Genomic DNA, 22,777 nt, shown 5'->3' on the forward strand with positions numbered 1-22,777 from the left:
TACAGAAATATGCTGCATGCAGACACACACACACTCACTGGGGGGCAGAGGCTCGTCCACACGTTGGTATCGGTGGATGTCGTGACGTACAGAGGGAAGCGAACGGACAGGATGGCCGTTGACATGGGAACCTGAGCACACAGAAGTACACAAACACAGAGGGAGTTTGGTTTTAATAAGTAGAAATGGTGCAAATACGTTTTACACAACACTGATGTTCAGTTATGAAAATGTTCTAGTAAGTTGCTTTAAATTAACTTTTTTTTTTACCTTCCTCTCCATCAGTTTCTGTGGTAACTTGCTCTGAATCGGCAGACCCCGCCCCCTCCTGTGGCTTTGTCCCCTCCCCTTCCGGCTCCTCAGCCACGCCCCCTGCAGCCTGCAGGCTGAGCCTCCTCACGCTGACCTGCTCTACCTCCTGTGACCCGCTGGCTGCCGGAGCTTCTCCTTCAGCCTCCGTGACTTCAGCTTGCGCACCCGCTTCAACTTCCGCCGTCGCTTGAGTTGTTGTTGTTGTTGTTGTTGTTGTTGTTGGCGGGGTGCTGGGAGCTGCAGGTCCCCCAGGATCTATGGCCGCCTCCGCTCCCTCCTGTGCCTCCTAAAAATAACCCACAAAATAAAAACAGTAAGCGAAAGCAATGGACAAAAGAGCCATTTTTACAGGTAGTGGTGATTCGCTGGAATGTGGAAAATTTCAGTGCTTCAAAATATTATAGGAAGTCAATCTAAATGGAAGCTCACAATTAATAATTAACAATAAAACATTAGTAATTAAACCAAAATGATCTCCAAAGGCATCTATTTCACATCCAACACTGAAAGGGGAATGATGGTTGTGGTGGTACAGTATTATGGTGCAGTGTCAAACTAAACCAGCTGGAGCTAGGACCCTGCAGAGCCTGCTACTCAGTACAATGTGTACACTGTGAAGAAACTGGTGTCACTGAGCCACAGCACAGCAGACTGAGGTAGGACACAACCATTACAGCTCAGCAGTCGATGTAAGGCATTAGCCTAGTGGAAGTTTTGCAGGTGATCACTTTATTTTGTTTTGTTTTACATTTCACACAATAAACCCCAGCTCAGTTGTATCACCCCTAATTACCTATAGGTAAATGTACAGGATGCAAACAGCAGCAATCCTAAGAAATAAGATGAGCTCAGCTGGGTTCAAATTAAGTTTGACACCGAGTTTAAATGCACAAATACCAATTTTTTGACAGCAATGATCATTAAAATGCATTTTACTGAAACATATATATCGTTAGATATCAGATCATTTTCTGCTTAGCTTTTTTGATCTGTTGCTTGTTCCAATCTTTCAAAGTAAATCAATGGGTTGTCTTCTTTTTTTTTCTTTAATTGTGCATGAGGACATACAGTACATTCATGGGAAAAGCACACCTGCCATGCAATTCACATCCTGTTAGTCCTGAAGGTTTCACCACTGACTGTTGGTGCCAGTATTGAGCGAATAAAAGTTGTGGTGCACCGACAAAGGAAAAGAAGAAGAGGAATGATAGCAAGCTAACATGTACACTATGTAGGCTATAGAATGCATCGTTTAAAAGACAAAAAAAACTGGATTTGCACAAACACCTAAAAATATCCAAACCTGAGAATATTGCTAATTCTTCACAATTTACTGCTTCCTAGGACTGGGCGATAAAATGATAATATATATCGCACAATAACTTTTCCTTGATATGAGACGTGGCTGACGGTTGTATAATGTCATAATTGTCATGTTACATTTTTCACAGAAAATAAATATTTAAATCACAAATAACTTTATGATATCTTCAAATTTCACTTGTGAGTATAAGGGAACATTTAAACTTGACAAAAATAGTAATTTGAGTTATATTGTGATATATATCGATATTGACTGATGTGAAAAAATGATCGTGATAGGATTTTTTCTCATATCGCCCCCCCCTACTACCCCTAAGGCATCACTATCTTCTGACACTTGAATTATACAGTTAATTGTAAAAGTAATGAATAGATCATTCAACAGTGTAGCTGCAGTCCCAATTAGGATATTTATGTGGTTTTGTACTAACACATTGAATCATGAGTCGTGACCACATCAGGATAATGAACTCACCACAGCAGTGGTCAGTGTGATTGGACAGCTCTCTGACGAGGAGACGACTGTCTGTGGGGCCGTTGCCATGGAGCAGGTGTCGATCTCTGATGAGGGTTCCTCACCAGCCGCCCTCCCCTCCTCGGCCACCTCTCCACCCTCTGGCAAAGTATTATGAGACACGGCCTCTGTGAACGGAGCCTCCTCCACCTCAGAGAAGACATCTGGCTCCAACACATCGTCCAAGTGGAGCCCCGTCTCCGCATCCAGCTCAGGGGGCAGGTCGTCTGCCGAAGCGCCCGCTCCCTCCGGCTCCTCCTCCAGCACCGAGTGCTCTAGCCGCTCGGGATCCGGCTGTAAATCAGGAAAAGGGTCTTCTTCATCGGGCCCGCCCATATCCAGAGCCACTCCATTCATCAGCAGCGGTGACAGCGGCACCGGACTGGCCCCGGACCTCTCCTCGTCCTCGTCTGAGTCTATGTGCAACATGGAGCTGAGCCTTGTGTTTGTGGGGAAGCTGGAGCGCAGTTTGGGTGAAGCTGCACCCAGCGGTCTTTCACCAGGACCCTTCGGCGCCTCGATGGCATCCAGACCCTCGCTGAGAGACCTCTGGAGCATTTCGTGGCCCAAGAAACTGTGAGGCTCCATGTATCTGGCCGCGGCTCCGATTAGAGGCAGGTCCTTTTCAGCGCAGGCGGCGGCCGCGCCCTCCCACAAGCCTTGAGAGCCAGAGGAGCCGGTAGGAGAGGGGCCTGCCGAGATCACCCCGGGGAGGTGATGCGGCAGGTCTTCGTCGTCAGAGGGAGTCCCTGGAGCTCCGTTCAAGGATGAAAGGCCGATGATAGAGTCAGGAGAAGCACCTGCAGTAGGCGGAACAAGGTGCACGTTGAATAACCAAAACAAACACATCTGTGGAGAAAACGCAAACACAACTTTACTGCAGGTTTACCATCAGGCCCCGTTGAGGTGAGCTCCACTTTGAACTGCAGTTGGCCGCTGACATGTTCGGTGGGCAGCCGCCGACACAGAGAGAAACTGACAGGCTGGACACTGGACGGTCAAACAGAGAGGGACATGTGAGTGAGTGTGTGTGTGTGTGACATTACACACTTCACATGAAACTTGACCATTTTACTGTACAGCTTCTCACATTCACATGTCTGTGACTTACCCAGGTATTTTTTCTATAAGGCGCTGCACAGGGATGGTCAGCTGACCAAGGAAGCGTTTGATGATTGGTCGGCTTTTTGCGAACTTGTCCTTTACCTCAATATACAGGATGTCTGTCATCAGTGCTACGAATGTGTATTTCTGCAGAGAGGTGAAATATGACACATGATCATGAGTTATCCATTGGACTGTCACATCTTAAAGGTTGAGTCTGGAGGTTTTTGCTCAAAAATAAATGCTAGACTTATACAAATTAAATTTGTCTTAATCATCACCTTCTAGTCCTGTGTGGTTTACGAGGCTACTTATTTCTAGCATAAAATATGATCATTTACTCACCCAGACAACTTTGGTGTCATTTGGAGTCGTTTTGACGAAATTAGCCCCAGTGGAGCGGCGTGTATATCCATGTAATGCGAGTACACGGGGCAGCGCAATGCAGCCTCTAAATAACACATTATCCGCCGCAAAACTCGTTCATTTCACCAATATTTTGTTATGATACACTAGTGCTATTCTCCTCCGAGCCCGTTGTGGCATGTTATCAACATCCGGGGTCTCTAGGTTGACCTACTAACCTCTGATCTGGATGATGTCATCTCCGACCGCTGCCCGGCTCATTCTGATAATAATCATTCTGCTTCGGCATTCAAAGTTGTCTGGGTGAGTAAATGATCGTATTTTATGCTAGAAATAAGGTCCAGGTTGTAAAAAACGGAAATTATCCTTTAACAAACTAAATAAACTATGTATATTGATAAATTGCTTGACAGAGTGTGTGTGATGCTGAAGTAAGTTTGGTGTAGAAAGCACCTCTCCGTGCCAGACAGGGTTGGTGGTGTTAGCGATGATGGCCGATCTTCGTTCCTGTCCATGGTGACTGAAGATGGGGAAGACGCTTCTCTTCCCCGGGTGAATGGACATCTTCAGGTACGGGTCCGGGTTAAAGAACATGCCCTTCTTCAGGCCCATGGCACGTAAATCTGCAACAGAAGATTCCAGACAGCAGCCTCATAAGCAGAGGGCCAAATACTATGTAGGAGAGGAGAGAGAGAGAGAGAGAGAGCCCAGTTCTCTCCTCCTCGCAGTCTGGTAGAAAAGTGTTTTTGGGTGAGTAGGTTGTAAAAAGGACTTTCTGTTCTTGTAAATTCATTACACTAAATCTGATTTTGCCCGAATTGAATAGCAAAGTGATAACATTCTTTGTCTTTCTTGTCTGTCTGGAAAACACCTCTTTAAATACCAAGAGCGCTGTGTTTCCTGAACAGCTTTGAGAGTTTACTCGGGCTTTTCCCTGAGGAAGCTGTTGGACAAAGATGGAGATAAGATTAAACCCAGAAGTCTGCTCTGTGTTTTTGAGGGCTTTGTTAAATTTACTTCAAGTCATCGACACAACTTCCAAGATTTGCTCTGATTTGTTACCGAGGTTGATTACAAGAGAGAAAATAAAAAATGTGCTTTGTAATGTCAAAATGTCTCCCAACAAAGAAACAACGGAGCTTCTCCACTCACCCGTCAAAGTAAAGCTGATCAGTTTCCGAGGATGTTCAACACCCACCTGCTCTGCCAGCCCCTCCACCTGAGACAGAGGAGACAATGTCACACTCTACACACCGCGGGGACCAAAACACAAAGGACAAATTTGTATTCAAGGGACGACACACCAACACACACCTGTGCTTGTCCTACTGAATTCACATACATCTACATACTAATACAGAGTAAGCAGCAGGGAGGAGGCAGCGCTCGCTGTTGATGCAGCTGAGAGTTACAGAGTTTCTACGGACAACAAAGTGTCAAGGGTTGATTCTGTATTGTGCAAGCGTTTGGTCATCGATCACCTGGATTGGTTTACATGTGACGCCTGTCCCAATATGAGGTTTCTTTATGTAAAAGCACACGAGGACATCACAGAAGTAAACAATACTTCCATTTTCCATCAGGTTTCCATTCAAACAGACAGTGACACAGGTTTTATATTCGTTTCACTTCAGATATCCTAACTCCGTTAATATGAGAGAGCAGTGTTAACGTGCGTTTTTATCACGTATCTCTGTTTACTCTAGCTTCCTGGGTAGACCTTACTAGTCGACTGTCGAGCTCGGGACTGTTTCCATATCAACAAAGACAAAAAACGTGAGGAAAACATGGATTTTGGAGGGAAAAAAATGATTTTGGATGGGAAAAAAGCACTAGTAAGGTCTGCCCCGGAAGCTAGGGTAAACAGAGGTACATGATAAAAACACGTTAACACTGCTCTCTGATATTAACAGAGTTATGCACAGTCAGTGTTGTGTGGTAAGGAACTGGTGGATGTTGCAAAGCATTTGTAGTGATATTTTGAGCATTATATAGAGGCCAAAGTCGCAGTTAGAAGAACTGCCCCCATTACTTTACTGTTTAGCTGCAGTGTAGCACAGCTAGCAGGAGGAGAGCTAGCTCCTGGCTGCAAATATTTCTCTCAGATTTTTTCCTATGGTCACACTCAGAGACCCACAGTAGAGCTGTAGAGCGTTACTTAGAAAATGACCGGAATTCTCCTTTAAAATCTGTTGAGTGAGTTTTTGAATAAACCAAGAATAAGGCTTCTATCAAATGTAGGAATCAAAGATTTTTAAAAAAGTATTTCTCTTCTGTAGGTGACGCTCACCTCTACGATATCAAGAAATAGTCATTTTTTCCCATAATGCTCCAATGAGTGGGCAGCTCTAAGCACAGATCTGAATTTGATGTGGTCTCATTCAGAGGTGGTCTGGGTCAGTCTCAACACAAATGTGTCCTGGGCCGTAATGAAGGAGCGCCTACTAACCTGACATCCTCTGCCACAGTCTAATTCATCCTGCCACAGCTTCATAATGAAGCAAACATAGATTACATTGATTTATTGTGTGGTGGTTCACCACAATATCAACCCTGACCGCCTCATATTGAATTTCTATTTTTTTTTGTACTATTTGAAAACCTTATTTCACTGCAGCGGTCTGCACAGCTCATTGATTTGGACAGACCCTACATGCCCCCTTCATGCTCTCTTTCTCTCCTCTCTAACACACACACAGACCCATACTCAGTCTAAAAACAACAATGCCTTTGGTCTGATGTCTGTTTTTGTTTTTATATAACCCGGGGATATGATCCAAAGTGATCGCAGGTGTGAACTGACACGTATTTTTTTAGAGCTGCCCACGTGTGATCGGATCACCAGAGACATGTCATATCAACGGCAGGTGTGAACGGGGCCACGCACCAGGACTGCTGGATTCTTCACGGTGATGCAGGGGGTTGTGGCTCGCAGGGCTCCGCTCACTCCATGGTAGTACTTAAAACAGATCTTGGTCTCAGCTGCAGAGGAAGCAGTGAAGAATTATGGGACACGGAAACAAACACTCTAGCGGTCGTTGCCGTGGAACAATGTGCATTGATCTTTGAAGCTCTATCGCATAGTGAGATTAATTCTGAAGGTATGACTAATATGCTGCTATTATTATGAAACCATGAGCACGAGAATGGCTGCATATAGAAAACCTTATGTAAAACTTTAAATCAGGGGTGTCAAACTCGTTTTATTTCAGGGGCCACATAGAGCGCCATTTGATTTCAAGTGGGCACGACCAGTGAAATAATAGTATAATAACCTACTGTATGAATAACAAGAACTCTAAATATTTCCTTTGATTTAGTGCAAATAAACCCTCCTTTTACAAAACATGTTGTGAACAAACTGTAATATAACTGTAATAAAATATTTGCAATTTGAACAATATTATGCCTCTTCTGGCTTTTATATAATTTTCACTCTTGGCAAATTCATCCTGTGGGCCGAACTGGACCCTCTGGCGGCCCAGTTTTGGCCCGTGGGCCGTATGTTTGACATCCCTTCTTTGAAACCTTTTTTGTAAAATTCAGTGATGGGACTAGCTGTGTTATAAAATAGCAACGTTATAAAATAACAGCGCTACTTTTTTCAGTAACGAACCATCCAAAAAGTTACTGTTTCCCCTGCTATAACGTCGGTACTGTTACTGACAATAAAATGCGCCGTTACTTGACTCAAGAAGTCCCGTCACTAAATAATACTCTCGTTAAAGTGAAGCTACGTTATATACACATTTTTTTTCAGTCCATCAACTAGTCAGAAAAAAGCTGTTTATCTGGAACTAACCAACTAAATAAACGGGGGGTTAGGGGGACGAGTCCAAGTAATTTGACATATTTGAGTGTTTAATAAAAAAGTAATGTAATAGTTACTTTTTCTGGTAATTGGTTACTTTTATATTGTAGTAATTCAGTTACTAACTCAGTTAATGTTTGGGGAAAGCTATAACTTTTTAAAAGTAATGTGCTCAACACTGGTAATATTAATTATTAATATAAGATTTATGTATTTGTATGATTAATGATGAACTTACGCTCCATAAAGTAGGGCCCGGCCTCCAGCCTCCAGACAATCTGGCCTTTCTGAGTGCCATTCACCCCTCTGTTCTTACAGTCCCACACATTGGACGGACTGGTTTCATCTGGAAAAGAGCAGAACCACGGCTTAGACATGAGTTTGTGTTAACAGTGGGGTTAGACAAATCACGCTCTGGCTGTTTTGACATTTCAAACCAAAGAATGTTAAATCAAGACGGCAGATGACGCCGACTGAAGCTCGAAAGAAAGAACCAAAGAACTGCAACTGCGCCGCATCTGTTCCACCTTTAAGTTTAGTCTGCAGTGTCTTTCTTTAATCAGTGAAATCCATTCCCAAAATAACCTCCCCGCAACCTCTAAGCAGAAGGACAAACACCAAACTTCCTCTGAGTTAAAAACAGGGAGGGGGAATTCCGCTGTACGTAGCACTTTAGCCCACAGATTAATGAAGCACCAAACTCAGCTGACTGGTGGAGAGTTTCAGGAGAGGACTGCGTACTGTGTGTGTGTGTGTGTGTGTGTGTGTGTGTGTGTGTGTGTGTGTGTGTGTGTGTGTGTGTGTGTGTGTGTGTTTGAAAGTGGTGGAGGAAGGGGGAGGGCAGGTTGCTTATCATTGAGTGTCTGCTTAGTCGAGGAAAGTGGTAGCCCCTCTGGGGTATAAGACCCTGGAGCAGATAATGAAGTCCTGGCAGCCTTATGATCGATATGAAGTGACCTGACGCCTCTCTCCCGGCACCAGCAGTTTACACCATCTCTCTCTCTCTCTCTCTCCCATCCACACAGGAAACTAATCCAGACAGGTTAAGTCCTGGAGGTCATCGGAAATGTGAATAATCAGTTGGTAAATAAGTTAAAACATAAATATATTCTTTTATAAAATAACTGCACAGAAGCTCTGCTGTCTGCTGTCTGTACTGTGGGTCTGTCTGAACTCTGACTGAAGTCAAAGGCCATTACTAACACTATATACTGAACAACTCCCTGAACATCAATGTATTATATCAGCAATGATCTGCTGTAAAGAGGCAACTTTCACATCATAATGAAAAGGCAAACTAATAGCCTCTGCAGTGATGTCTTCATATTTCAGTTTATCAGGCAGGATCAACAGCAGTCCTTCTTCACTAAAACATTACATAGGAAAAAGCATGACACTATTTTATTTTTTCTTATATATCTGTACTGTATTTTGAATGTGAGTTTTAGAGATTTTGCAGGTCAGGCATTTATAATTAGCAAAAAAAAAAAAACCTGCCCAAACTGAGGGACTAAATACCAAAATAGAGGTTACCCAGTGCTACAAAAATAAACACACAATTCTGTGTTTCCCATAATACCATCAATAACATTATTCTGCTCCACCCTCCCTTTCTGCTGAAGGTTCTGCTGTGTCTTTTCTTAAGACAGGACTTCCTTTACATCATCAGGGATATTGCTCACAAAAGTGACCTTTATTGGTAAAATAGGTGGAGACTTGCCAGATTATTTATAATAATAATAATAAATAGCCTTAGACCACCACAGGATGAACGTCATGAGCAAGTCTAGGGACCTGGTGGCTGGTTCAGACATGTTTGTAATAACAGCAGGACTCCTGGGGTGTTACTGGGGGGGGCAACAGAGACAAAGCTGAAGAACCAGAAAGAGAGAATGTGAGCACATGTAAGGAAAAAACAAATAACAATGTGCGATGCACTGCCACACAGGTAGTTTTTCTTGCATGTTAACAAATAATTTAGTATTAATTAATAAAATAAACAAATACAATTTTCTAAAGATCCTAAATATTCAAGGAACAAGGCTGGAAAATCAAGCTAACGCCAAAGTGCTACTAAATACAGCAATGGTCTTGAAAATGGTCTTGCAACAGTTTGGTCTCGGTCTTGGACTTGGCCTTGACCCCCTCAACGTCTTGGTCTCGGGTTAGCTTAACTTTACAGCAGACATAAACATTTACGTACAGGCTGGTACAAAAAACAGTTTTGGTCTCTAAAGCTAATTTCTTCCTTCATAACTGTGCAGGAGATGTTCACACTTAAAGGGATAGTTCAACATTTTGGCAAATTGGCCCATTGCCATAATCCCTATAGTTTTAGGAGTAGGTTTGTTACCTTTAATTGTCGGTGCAAGCTATTTTTAGAAAGGCGGAGCAGAGCCGCCGTTTCGAGGCAAATGCAGAGACGGCTTGCCAAAAAACTGCCCCTGACGGGAACGTGCATCAGCTGTTTTGCATGAATTTACCTCGAAAACAACTCTGTCTCGTAACGTTCTGTTATTATCTCATAGTGTGGTGAATGTGCAGGTAACAACTTGTCCACCAGAGCGTTTTGGAGTTGTTGGATTGTGTATTTGATGAGTTTGATGACGGAAACCAAGAAATCCCATTAGCCTCTGTAGCGTAGCTCTGAGCAGCTCGCGGCTCTGCTCCGCGTCGTTCTAAAAAAAACTTGCACCGACAATTCAAGGTAACGAACCGAGTTATAAAACTATAGGGATTATGGCAATGGGCCAATTTACCAAACTGCTGATCCCTTTAAATAAGATTTAAAAGTTCTGGGCCTCTTTGAGTTACAGGTATATGCCATTGTGCCTAATTTCTGTTATAAACCTAAGTACTGGCTCCACACATGCCCATTCTTGGATTAGCTGGGAGTTTGTCGGAGTCATACAGTGCAAAAGATGGCAACAGTGAAGCAGCTTCACAAAGCTCTTCAGAAACCTTAGTGAGGATACATTCATCTTTACACTCTATGGGTAAGGGTTAAGTTGTAACAACATCGTAGTCTGCATAGTAGATACTTATTTGTCTTAATTTTTCTTTTAAAAACACACTGTAAAAAAAACGTGGAATTAAAGAAGCTAATGCAGAAGCAGCTGGGCCGAAGGTGACGTCGGGACTTCCGCTCGTCAATCTGCAGCCAAATCTGCATAGAAGTCAGTGATTTTTAAAAACAGCACTGCTCCTGTATTACTTTTCACCAGCATGGACAGAACTGCCAGTCGCTGTGTGACTGATAGCCTTCTTCAGCACACAGGTCAATGTGTTGCCACCCTGTCAAATTCCTGTCTCTAAGCAGGATTAGCATACATTATTGGAGACCACCCCGCTGGCCACCGCCACATGCACTGGTTTGTGATGGTGTGTGTGTTATCGTACACCGAGGCGGAGCCGTTACGTGTCGACTCAGCTCCCAGCCCCCCTATGTGAAGTCTCAATGGCTCCAGTTTCAGTATTGACTCGGAGATGGAAGCTCCTGCGCAAGACTCTACCTGGCTATTCTCAGCTTCCAATAATAAAACACCGGGATGGGCTGATGAGCTCTGAGGACAGGTAGGGTCAAGTCAGCTCTAGTCCTGAGTGAGTATAGCTACTGGACAACTTGAAAGTCACTCCCTGACCTCGAATATTAGATTAACAAACTGATCTCAAGTCAGTGTCCACAGCCTTTCAGCCATTTATCCACATAACCTTTGTTCAGATGTCATGGAGATGATCTATTACCATACCACACACAAGTGTAGTCCTGGAGACTACAGGCCATGGAGGTGGTTTTGAGTAATTTAACAAAACAATAAACAGGACATACAGTAAACTGGAAGGCCCTGTATCTCCACTTAAAGGGACAGTTCAACATTTTGGCAAATTTACCTATTGCCATAATCCCTATAGTCATAGTAGTAGGTACTAGGTCCAATACCTTCAATTAGGTGCATGTTGTTTTGAGATCAGCGGGGCAGAGACACGAGCTGCTCAGCGAACACAGTAGAGATACATGGCGCAGGTCCCTCAAAACTCATCAAATACATAATCCAACAACTCTAAAACACTTGCGACCTGCACATTCACCACGCTATGAAATAATCATGTATAATTATGTAACATTGTGACACATGAAGCAAATACTTGGAACTTCTTGTGCTTTTGAAATCACTCCGCCCAGCAGCCACGTCTGTTGTGTTACATTATTATTTCATAGCCTGGTGACTGTGCAGGTCACAACTTGTCCACTACACCAGAGCGTTTTGGAGTTGTTGGATTGTGTATTTGATGAGTTTGATGAGGGACAGAGGACCTGTACCATTCACCTACATTGTGTTAGCTGAGCAGCTCACGTCTCTGCCCCTCAGATCTCAAACAACATGCACCGATATTTACAGGTAATGAACCTACTGCTATCACTATAGGGATTATGGCAATAGGCAAATTTGCCAAAATGTTGAACTATCCTTTTAAGTTACATACTCATTATTTGGCTTACTCATTCATTTATACATGATTCTTCAGTTGTGTGTCTCCATCAGCACAGCTGTATCAGTGCTGCATCATTTCAAAGGTTCTTCACTTGGCTTGAACTCATCCTCCAGGACCTGACACTTGACATGGACTCTGACTTGAGATTTGACCTTGACCTGCCCCAGTAGAATTAAAGCAACCACAACATATGAAAAAAAAGGAAGAAATCATCTAACCGATGTGGTAGAGGCCGATCCAGTCAGTGGCATCCACCTCCTCCTTGATGTCCCAGGATATGACGAGGTTCTGACCGCGGTTCAGTGTGTACTCCAGAGTGGACGCCGTCAGCGAGGATCGGCTCTGGGAGGTCACCAGGTCGGTGTCGCTGTTAGCCCGCGGAAGCCCGATGGGACCGCTGACCACGGAGACGGTGTCCACGGCCGCCCCGCCCCTCTCTGCCAGGGTCCGCAGGTTTTCCGGGCTCAGGGTGTGCCGCAGGTGGGGGCTGCGCCTCCGCGGAGCCGACAAGTGTTCGCGGCCCCCCACGGCCAGGTTGGGTGGATTGTGGGAACGGGTCCTGGGCGGGAGGACCGCCGTGGCGAGGGAAGGGCGCATGATGCGTGTCTGGCGAGGAGACGGCCACGAGATACAAAAAAAAGCAGTTGATTGGACGCAGGCGGAGATGAGGAGGAGCTTCTCAGTGACGAGGCTGCTCGTCCACGTGATGACACATTTGTCCTCGTTGCCTCAACTTAACTCCTCATGTGTTGGTTTGAAGGGGTTGTCATTACAGGAAATACACGGGACCCTTCAATACTGAGGCCCCCGGGTTCCCCCATCGTAACACAGCTGTCAAGGTCAAAGATATCCAACGACATGCCGCTCTTACTCCGTGATACCAAGCCAGGACTGGAACCTGAAGATGGGGAAAGAGGGAGAGACAGACAAACCTGTGAGATAAAGGTACATTGTGTAGAAATTACTCCCATATAGCGTTGCAGTTGCAACTCAATCGTATTTTTCATGCTGCATTCACGTGAAATTGGGCAGACGGCAGACGGACGACAGCCGCTGCACGTAACGGCATAAACAAGCCTCTATGTAAACAAGTGGTCCGTCAGCACGAGGCAAAACAATACACGTGACAATATGTTGTCATGGCGATGTCGTATTGTTTACCTGACCCACGTTTTACCGGCTTTCTCTGGACTTCTGTGACTAAAATGACATCTGGTTTGTTACCGACGGACGTCTGCCCGACTGCACGTGAATGCAGCATCAGTGTAACGCTCCATTCCTCCTCACTGCGTTACCGTGGTGACTTTTCACAGACGCCACCTCGACCTGAGCCGACAGCTCCGGTGAACGGATAATTCAGAGCTGAAAGGAACACTTCAGCTTGTTGATGGGGGGGATTACTGATTCATGAAAAACAGACTTTTGAACGAAATAATCGATTTTCATGAATAGATAACAGGAGAAGTTACACAATGTCCCTTTAAGTGTTTGCACACAACAAGAGCAGTGATTACATACCATGAGGTGCAATCAACAGATGAGTGAATAGGCATTAGTCACCAGGGGGGTTGTTCGCTTTGGAATAATCTGTCACCAACACAAATAACCACACACAACCATGTCTTCTCAGACAACCTTTCTAATAAAAGAGGAAACAAATGTGGGAAAGGTCTCAGCTGTGCATAATTCAGTTTATCAGGGTTTCGGCGTTTAAATAGTTTATTGTTTATTGTAGTTAAACGATGACATGCTTAATTAATTAATTAATTAATTAATTAATTAATTAATTAAAGCCTATATGTCCTTGCAGGTATGAACAGATCTTTCCCCCTTTGAAGATAAATGTGTGAAACATCTCATCAGAGATCTCTTATCTCCATGAGATAAGAAAAAAAGAAATGTTTGAATCGTCTTAATAACCCTCACACACACACACTCACACACAGAGTCAGACACGTTTCTGGTTTCTGTCAGTACAGGCTGCCTCAGTAAAAACAGAGAAGAGCGACAGGCAGCTGCATCTGCCTCCCAGGAAGCTCTTCAATCAACAAATACCAGTTTGGGAACTGTCTGGGGAGTGCTGTCACAGCCTCATCCAGAGCCATCTTGTTTTTAAAGGAAGGACGACATGTGACTTCAGAATCTAGCCAAAGGCGGCTGGTTTTAGACAGGCTGAGAAGATGTTTTTTTTTTGGGTTTAGTAATATTCAGCTAATATGTGCCTGGTGCAGTCACTGGAAAACTATGTGGGCTGTAGTCTGAGCTAAGCCCTGATATCTTTGGCATTTTAAGTATGTATACGTCTCAAAAGCTGAGCTGTTCACTGATGCTTTGAAACCACTGCCTCCGCTGCCTGCAGGCCTCAGCGTGTGTGTCCTGCACTGTATTTAATGAAAAAGTTTGGATCATAAAGTCGTTAGTTTTTAAATAAGCAAAACTGAAAACCCTTTTCACAGCCATCACACTTCTTCAAATGACTTTGCTGTCACTGACAGCTCCTGACAGAGACAATATGACTCTCATCTGCTTGGCTCTGTCCAAAGGTAGATCAAAGTTTGATTTCCACGTTTGTGTATCTCTGTTCTTCTGCACAAAAAAAAGAATAATGAAATGACTGTGGATTGGTGCATGAATATTTTCTCAACCCAGCTTTTCAAGATGTTACCTTTAAATCTACAGCTAGGGATGTCCCGATCCGATATTGACATCGGATTTATGTCCGATATCAGCCAAAAAAACGAATATCGGATTATATCGGACTGCATCTAAAATCTCCGATATAAACGCTCCGATAAAAGCAGTCCATTATTCCGCTCCAGCACTTCTGTCCCATATGAACAGGTGACTCTGGTTCACACTCCAACACAGTAGGTGGCGGTAATGCACCTTAATGTTGGTGCGCCGCTGCAGCATGCAGAGATCACATGATCACAACAACAACAGCGTGTGTGCGACACACACACACAGAGACACGGGTGCATGGACAGGTTGCGCTTGCCCGCTAATAAACGGTAAATGCGCTATATTGTTCTAAAGGTCGGTGGTCAGATTCTTCTGGAGGAAGACCAGCTGGTCCACATGTTGTGCCGTGTTACGGTGCGTTCACACCGGGCGCGAGTAACAGTGCTAAAGCCAGAGTTAAATTAACGATGCTAATTTCTGTTAGCCTGTCTATGGCGTTTTACATTATACGTTAGCATTAAGCTAGCGGGCTTTATGCTTAGTTGTGACACTGGCTGTGTGTTTTGAACGTTGTTTCAAACTATGTGGGTATGATTAAACATCTTTGATGCTTAAATATTGCTGCTTAATATATTGCTTTACTCCTCTTTTTATTTTATGTATGCCATTTTTACTGTAGGGCAGGCTACTCTTCAATTTGGAGTGACAAATAAAACCTTGAAGCAAGAAGATTTTGCCTTTTGTTTGACATTGATGTACATACAGTAATTCAATAACAGTTGTAAATAAGGTTAATTTTTTAATATTTTACAGTTCAAAAGTAAACTCACTACTGTCTGTCCCATAGAGGAACATGACAGCAGCAGCCTGTCAGTCAGCAACAGGAGGACTCTCCTTTGTATTAGAATTTGAAAAATATAAATCGTTTTTTTTCACCACCCCTAATATCGGATCAATATCGGTATCGGGCCGATGTTGAAGGCTGCAATATCGGTATCGTATCGGAAGTGAAAAAGTGGTATCGGGACATCCCTATCTACAGCATTAAAAGCATAGTGAATTAGCTATTGATAGCAATACCAATACCACTATTAAAGGGGAACTATGCAAGTCCTGTCGCTTTTCCATTGTTTTGCTAACCCTCCTCTTGACCATGTGCTTTTGTTTACAATGAAGCCAGCGAGAAACCAATAAATAGAGCGGTCATTAGGTTATAAATCATATACATGTTACTAAGTGTATAATTGTGTAGTCTTATCTCTCATAAATAAGAGATTATGGACGACGTGATTGCCAAAAGTTTAAGTCTTTGCCTGTGTCAGGTGATATTTGGTTTGTTTTCTCATTAATGTATTGATACATTAGTAGCGGTTGTAGTATTGAATTAGTCTTAAATTTGATTTGCCCCACTATATCTTATACATGAAACTGTTAAGTTTAACTATGGAGTTGTGTATCATCAAAAGCCAGTACAGTATTCTAAGCAGTGTCTGAAGCACTTCTGATGCTACCACTTTAGTAAGAGTATTTAAGATAACCACATTAAGATAGAATGTCAATTGTTTTGTTGAGTATGCACTGAATTATTTTAGCCAATCAGAAAAGAGGAGGGTTCATGGGTCCAGGTGGGCAGGGCTTGGGGCATGGCTAAGACCGGCAGCTGCTTTGTTGTGACATCACAAAGTGACAGGAAGTCCTGACGGCTGGTTTTAAGGCTCAGTTTCTGAATACAGGCTGTGTGCATTTCTCTGTGGACTGAGGCTTTGATACTTTCACAGTATTAATATAGAACCTAGAGCTGCTTTATAATCACACTACACATGGACGTCTACCTTTAGACTGTATGGGACCTTTACAACTTAATTTTAGCTTATCTGGGGTAAGGTGTTCCCACATACATACAGCCTATATGAAAGTTACGTAATTGTTGCAGGACATCCAAACTCTTTAACCACTTAAATCTCCAATATTCAAAACAAAAACGTTTGATTTAAGTGTTAACATTCTACTTTCCATTATGGTTGGTATTCTTAATGTTAGCTTGGTACATATCATTTCAAGGTTCATATTGCATTCACACAGATTTTTATCACTCTGTCACATTCTGTAATATGTGTGAAAAATGGACTAATATACTGTTTATGTGTCTCTCAAGCATCTGGATCAATTCAGATTTGCATTTTGAACTGACTGATCAGAAATTATGAACCGGCCCCTGTGCTGATGTATGTGCATCAGCTGTGTTTCTGCACAACTCAAGCCTGATATTGAAATAAGATCTGCTGCATCTGACATGAGGAAAGCCTGGAACGTCCCTGACTCGACAAGATTACCAGAGCGCGGCCCCATCTCACACACACACACGCACACACACCACATACAGGGATTTATGACAGAATAAAACCTTCATCACAGATGCAGGAATACGTAAATCCTGCTCACGTGTGCACATGGCCTCATGGACGGTCATATAGCACCAGCAGAGATGGACCTTTTCTAGATACTGAGTCTTACTCGGTCGGAGAAGAAACAAAAATAAGTGTATATGTAACTGCTGAGATGTTATGTAAGTGTTCCTGTGGTTCAAGTCCCCCCACCCCCCTCCTCCTAATGTTTGCCAGGCATTGTCTAACCCTGCTGTGGAGTGGGAGATGCCGTGGCTGCACCAGTCCCACTCAAAACAGAGTCTGTCTACCAGCTACAAAACAGCACACAGAGAAACCTCATGGGGGGAGGGATGAAAAAATCTGAACGTATTCCACTGCTGTTTCCTCTAAAAGATTCCCGTTTCCCATTATAATCCCAATTCAACTGCTCTGCACAGCTCTGACCTGATGCTGGATTAGTGATTGATTCCCAGGAAACGGACGCAGATAAACAAGGTGTTATTTGAGGACCTGCAAAACTAAAAACCTGTTTCTAATTCTAACCGTTCTCTAGGATGACGTTAAACCTGACACCTGTCTTGCAAAGACCGTCATTTGAGTACTGTTCTGTTATCAGGCACCAAATACTTTGTACTCTGCACCACTGTGCAGTGAATACTAAAAAGAAACACATCTGCGGCAGAGGATCTGATGGGGCATGGCAGGATTTGCTGGATTGTTGTTTTCTTCCACCTCATCAGAAGGTGTTTCTTCAGAGCTCCGTGTCAGAGAGAGATTTCAAAGTGTTTTGAGGTTTACAGCGATGCCATTCGTGTGTGATGAGAGGTCTGTACTGGTGAATGCAGTCTTGTCCTGTCCAGTGTCAAGGAAGGAAGGACGAAGGGAAAGAAGGAAGGAAGGAAGGAAGGAAGGAAGGAAGGAAGGAAGGAAGGAAGGACAAAGGGAAAGATGGGAGGAAAGAAGGAATGAAAAAAATGAAGGAAAGATAGATGGAAGGAGGGAACAGATTGGGTCAAAAAGGAAGGTGAAAAGGATTGTGGAATGAAGGAAGGGAAAAGGAAAGAAAGAAAGATGGAGGGAGGGAGGGAACAGATTGGCTCAAGGAAGGAAGGAAGGAAGCTGAAAGTGATTGTGGAAAGAAAGAAGGAAGGAAGAAAGGATGGAAAGAGCGACGGATGGAGGAAGGGAACAGATTGGGTCAATTTGACTGAGAAGGACAACAGGAGGGTTAAACACCTCATGCCAACAAGATCTATTGAATTCTTACAATCACAGTGGACTGCACAGCTCTCCACATCATGTGTTGTTAGTACTGTACTACATTGTTTTCATAAAAGACATGCATGTGCTTTTGTTTGAGTGTGTTTTGCAGCTGAAACAATTAGTTATTTCAAATTGATGACAAAATAATCAACCATATTGATAATCCATGCCTCAAATTAAACTTCATATTAAAGGAGACATATTATGCCCCCTTTCCACAAATTTAAATAGTCCCTAGGTGTATTAAACCGATGTCTGTGACTGATTTCAACCTAGGGAGCCTATACATTTAATATTATTTAGTCAATTCTCACATTTTTGGAGCCGGAAGGCAAGACAAACATCCAAAGAGCCTTCAAGAAGTGATATTTCCATAATATATCCCCTTCAAGCCTGACAGAGCCCTGCTGATGTCCAGAAACTGTATTAAAAAAACATAACTGAGCCACACTGCTGCACCAGGTGACATGTCCCTTCTTGTTGCCCCAGTGCCCCACAGAGATGTGTATCACACAGTAATATTAAACCCCGGCTTTAAGGCTTTACAATCTGAGAGGAAAATTGGAATTTGAGTCGTTTAAGAGCTCCCATATTTTCATCTCAAGTGTTGATCCATAAGAGGATATATTTGTGGTTTAGTTGGAAAAAACAGTAGAGTTTTAATCTCCTCTAAGGCTTTTCTCTGGAGCTCTAGTAACAGTCAGCCAATCAGAGTAGAGAAAGCTCTGAGCCTCTCTTCTGATTGGCTGACTGTTTTCTATATGATCCAATAAAAGATTCATGTAAAATGTGAGGCAAACCAAAATCTACAAGTGTTGGATGGTGGGTCCGGCATGGTGACTGATCTGTTGTGACATCACAAAGTTACAGAAGTCCTGACGGCTGGTTTAAAGGCTCAGTCTCATATAATGAATACAGACTGTGTGCATTTCTCTGTGGACTGCGGCTTTGATACTTTCACAGTATTAATATAGAACCTCAGCTAGATTTATAATGCAATAAAGACATGGACATATACCTTTATACAGAATGGGATATCTAATAAACATAAATTCCAAACATTTGCTGATTCTTACTTTTCACAGCTAATATCTTGTGATCTGTTTGACAAAAACAGGCTATTTGCGTGCTCGCTGGGCTCTGAGGCGTTAAGACATTTAAAGATTAAACAATTAATGATGCAAAAATAATTCAGAAATGAATCAAGGATAAAAATCATCACTGGCTTCAGCCCGTCTGTTGTGGCTGACTGGACATGTGTTGTGAGCTACAGTATATGTGGTGATGTCAGTGAAGGGATTCCTTCACTCGCTTTCTCTGTTTTCCCTTTCTCTCTGCCTGTGTGTGTGTGGGTGTGTGTGTCCATGTGTTGGTGTCAGCAGAGGGACCCCTCTGTGCCCCTGTGGAGGTGACTGCAGCACTTTACAGCCTGACAGAACGGGCACCTTGGGGAGCTGGCACACACACACTGTGGCACCGAGGTCTTATTGTGCCTCACTGACACATAAAGTTAAGAACTAAACAAGTCAAGCAGCATGAAGAGGCTTCACCACGCTAAAACAAGCGAACCACTGCTCAACAAAGCCACAAACAAACACCCTTATCCATGTCTACAAAAACTGTTTTTCTGCCTCACTAAACCTCCTCCTTGCTGAGCTCCAGATGGACCTGAAGCTGGAGGAAGACTACAACTCGCTGCAGCGAGGCCTCGGCGGAGGATGCAGCTTTGTGAGTCATTCTGAGGGAACACAGGCTACGGCCTCAGTGCTAACGCTTCCCGCTTCCCTGAGAAAGAGCGACTCTGTCCCGCACACTGTACTTTCTTTGAACACATGGGCCTGAGTGTGCATGTGGGGTGAGTCACTCCTCAGGAGGTAACCCTCCATCACAGGCCTCGGCCGGATGGAAAATGGCATTTCCGCCAGAAGACTGATTGATGTGGCCCTCTTCAAGCTTACAACACTGACCTTTCTATAAACAGGGATGTGGGTTGTACATCGATTTATGAATGGCATGAAAAAAAAAAAAAAACTGTCCACTATGCAAAGGGATACTGGAGCATCTGCTCCAAGCATCTGAGCGGCTGAACACTTTTCCTTTCCCCTCAACCCATATTTAAGAATCTGTTCTATTTAGAGCAATGACTTTCGGGTCAGTCATTACAAATTCAGACGGTGCAGCCGCTGCACACTGTTCAAACCCACATCGCTATGTTTGAAATTCAAGTGGGAACCCCAAAGTTTCCAAAAATACTTAATATGTCATGCTGGATTTTGAGGGATGTGCATATCAAATGATACAATAAAATCAGCGAGGATACTACTATTTGATAGAAAGGTACAAAGCCATTAAATACACAATGATATACTGTGTATAAGTAAGTGGAGCGACAAACTTAAAGGCACTTGAGGGGAAACAAAAGTTGGATACTGATGTTAAGTGTTTTTTTTTTCATGATGGATGGTTGATGACCTACACATAAAGCAGTGAGCCACTGCAGAGTGACACAACCTCCATGTCCACCTCCCATTTTAACTCTTGACTCATTAGCTAATTCAATTTCTTAAAAAGGCCTCCCAGGCTAAACCTTGTAACGTGGCCATCTCAAAGATTTTCAGTCAAATGAGGGTCTTTAAAGGCACTAACTGTGGCCTGATGAGGTAAAACAGTGGTCAATGAGGCTGCGTCCCACTGATGAAATATTCAGAACTCCTTGCATTTTACAGTTTTACTAACTGGGTGTCTGGTATGACTCAGCTGCAAACTCACAAGGAGTTCTGCCAGAGCTTCTGTGTGAGGGAACACACAACTATTAGCACCGCAAGTAGACCTGTCAGAAAATATTGAATGATTACCTGATCGTGATCATTTGAGCTGACCGTGATCATTTTGCATAATCGTTAAAATCGCCTCCTTTTATCTGCATAAAAACAGCTGGATGAAACTAACATATTTCCTCATTGTTTTCCACCGTTGGAGGTGGGAGTGGTCCATTTTAATGACATCATCACGTTGTGCCCGCTTCTTCTTCTATGGTTTAATCATGATACATGAGTTCAAACTGTTCATCTCGAGGAGCTTAATTTCGGTGCAAACTATTTCTAGAACGGCGGAGCAGAGCCGCGAGCTGCTCAGAGCTACGCTACGGAGGCTAATGGGATTTCTTGGTTTCCCTCATCAAACTCAAATACACAATCCAACAACTCCAAAATGCTCTGGTGGACAAGTTGTGACCTGCACATTCACCACACTATGAGATAATAACAGAACGTTACAAGACGGCATTGTTTTCGAGGTAAATTCATGCAAAACCGCTGATTCGAGTTCCCGTCGGGAGCAGTTTTTCGGCAAGCAGTCTCTGCATTTGCCTTTAAAACAGCAAACAATGGGTCAATTTACCAAAATGTTGAACTATCCCTTTAAGGTTAAAAAAAATCTTGCATTGTTCCCCCTTAGTTGAACAATGACTTAAAATACAATTAAAACTGCAATATGACCAGGTGCAACATCCAATTTCTTTTTTGTCACAAACTGTAACAGAAAAATTGTGGTGCTCCCGCCACACCCTGGTCTATAAATCATATTCATTCATTCATTCTTCTTCCTCATTACAATCGCAAAGGAGATGACCTATCTCAGCTGACGTGGGGCGAGAGCAGGGGCTCACCCTGGACAGGTCGCCAATCTATCACAGGGCTAACATATACACAGACAACCATACACACCTATGGGCAATTAACCTAACCTGCATGGAAGCCAGAGTAGCCTGAGAGAACCCACATGTGCACGGGGAGAACATGCAAACTCCACAGAACGTTCAAACCCACAACCCTCTTGCTGTGAGGCGACAGTGCTAACCATTGCACCATCATATTCTCTACATGTAAAGGAGCAAGCTTGTCTGGTACCCAAACCAAAAAAAAAAAATCATCATTTTAATATCCCAACTGAAATTATGAGTCATATCAAAATTGCAATATCTGACAAAGTAATCAATGTATGATTTCATTTGATTATTATTCAGCTCCTCTGTTATTCTTTGTAAAAACATTTCTGATTTCTTAAAGCCCCAGTATGTAATTTATTTGGCTTTCTATTAGCAAAAATCAAATATTGCTTTCATAAATACGTATTTCACCCAAGTCGAATCACACCCGCATACAAATGAAAGCTTTCTGGTACCTTAGAATGAGTCGTTACAAATACATAAGTGGGCGACACACCGAACCGAGGCGGCCATGTTGCATCACCATTTTTTACGTTGAGTGGCAGCGTTACCGTAGGTAACCACGGAAACTCAGCGGAGCTGTCGGCTCGGGGAGAAAGTTTTCCAGGTAGCGCCTGTTAAAGTAACATTGCGGAGTTTTTCGGCCTTAAAATAATGTTTCCAGACTCACTGCAATGGTAGAAAAATGGTTAATAGGATGAATGGTGCTGCCGCCGCAGCCTGAGCCGGGTCGCGTCGGCTGAAACTGCACTATGTAACTTCCCTGCACGGGTACGAAACACCGCCCCCCCTCC

General features: G+C 43.3%; 1 protein-coding gene across 1 annotated transcript in view; it reads right to left on the reverse strand.

The window, feature by feature from the left end:
• The window catches only part of hecw2a (HECT, C2 and WW domain containing E3 ubiquitin protein ligase 2a), a gene marked incomplete at both ends in the record, with an annotated part of 36,097 nt that extends 23,576 nt beyond the window's left edge, over positions 1 to 12,521 (reverse strand). The window contains 10 exons of the mRNA XM_083996617.1: positions 39 to 131; positions 271 to 598; positions 2,111 to 2,949; positions 3,039 to 3,139; positions 3,261 to 3,400; positions 4,073 to 4,242; positions 4,772 to 4,838; positions 6,507 to 6,601; positions 7,669 to 7,776; positions 12,143 to 12,521. Of these exons, the coding sequence (XP_083852743.1) occupies positions 39 to 131; positions 271 to 598; positions 2,111 to 2,949; positions 3,039 to 3,139; positions 3,261 to 3,400; positions 4,073 to 4,242; positions 4,772 to 4,838; positions 6,507 to 6,601; positions 7,669 to 7,776; positions 12,143 to 12,521 (2,320 nt within the window). The remainder of the gene's footprint in view (positions 1 to 38; positions 132 to 270; positions 599 to 2,110; positions 2,950 to 3,038; positions 3,140 to 3,260; positions 3,401 to 4,072; positions 4,243 to 4,771; positions 4,839 to 6,506; positions 6,602 to 7,668; positions 7,777 to 12,142) is intronic.
• Positions 12,522 to 22,777: the final 10,256 nt, after the last annotated feature.

Source organism: Trachurus trachurus (genome assembly GCF_905171665.1).
Source record: "Trachurus trachurus genome assembly, chromosome: 21".
In the NCBI taxonomy this organism is placed as follows: Eukaryota; Metazoa; Chordata; class Actinopteri; order Carangiformes; family Carangidae; genus Trachurus; species Trachurus trachurus.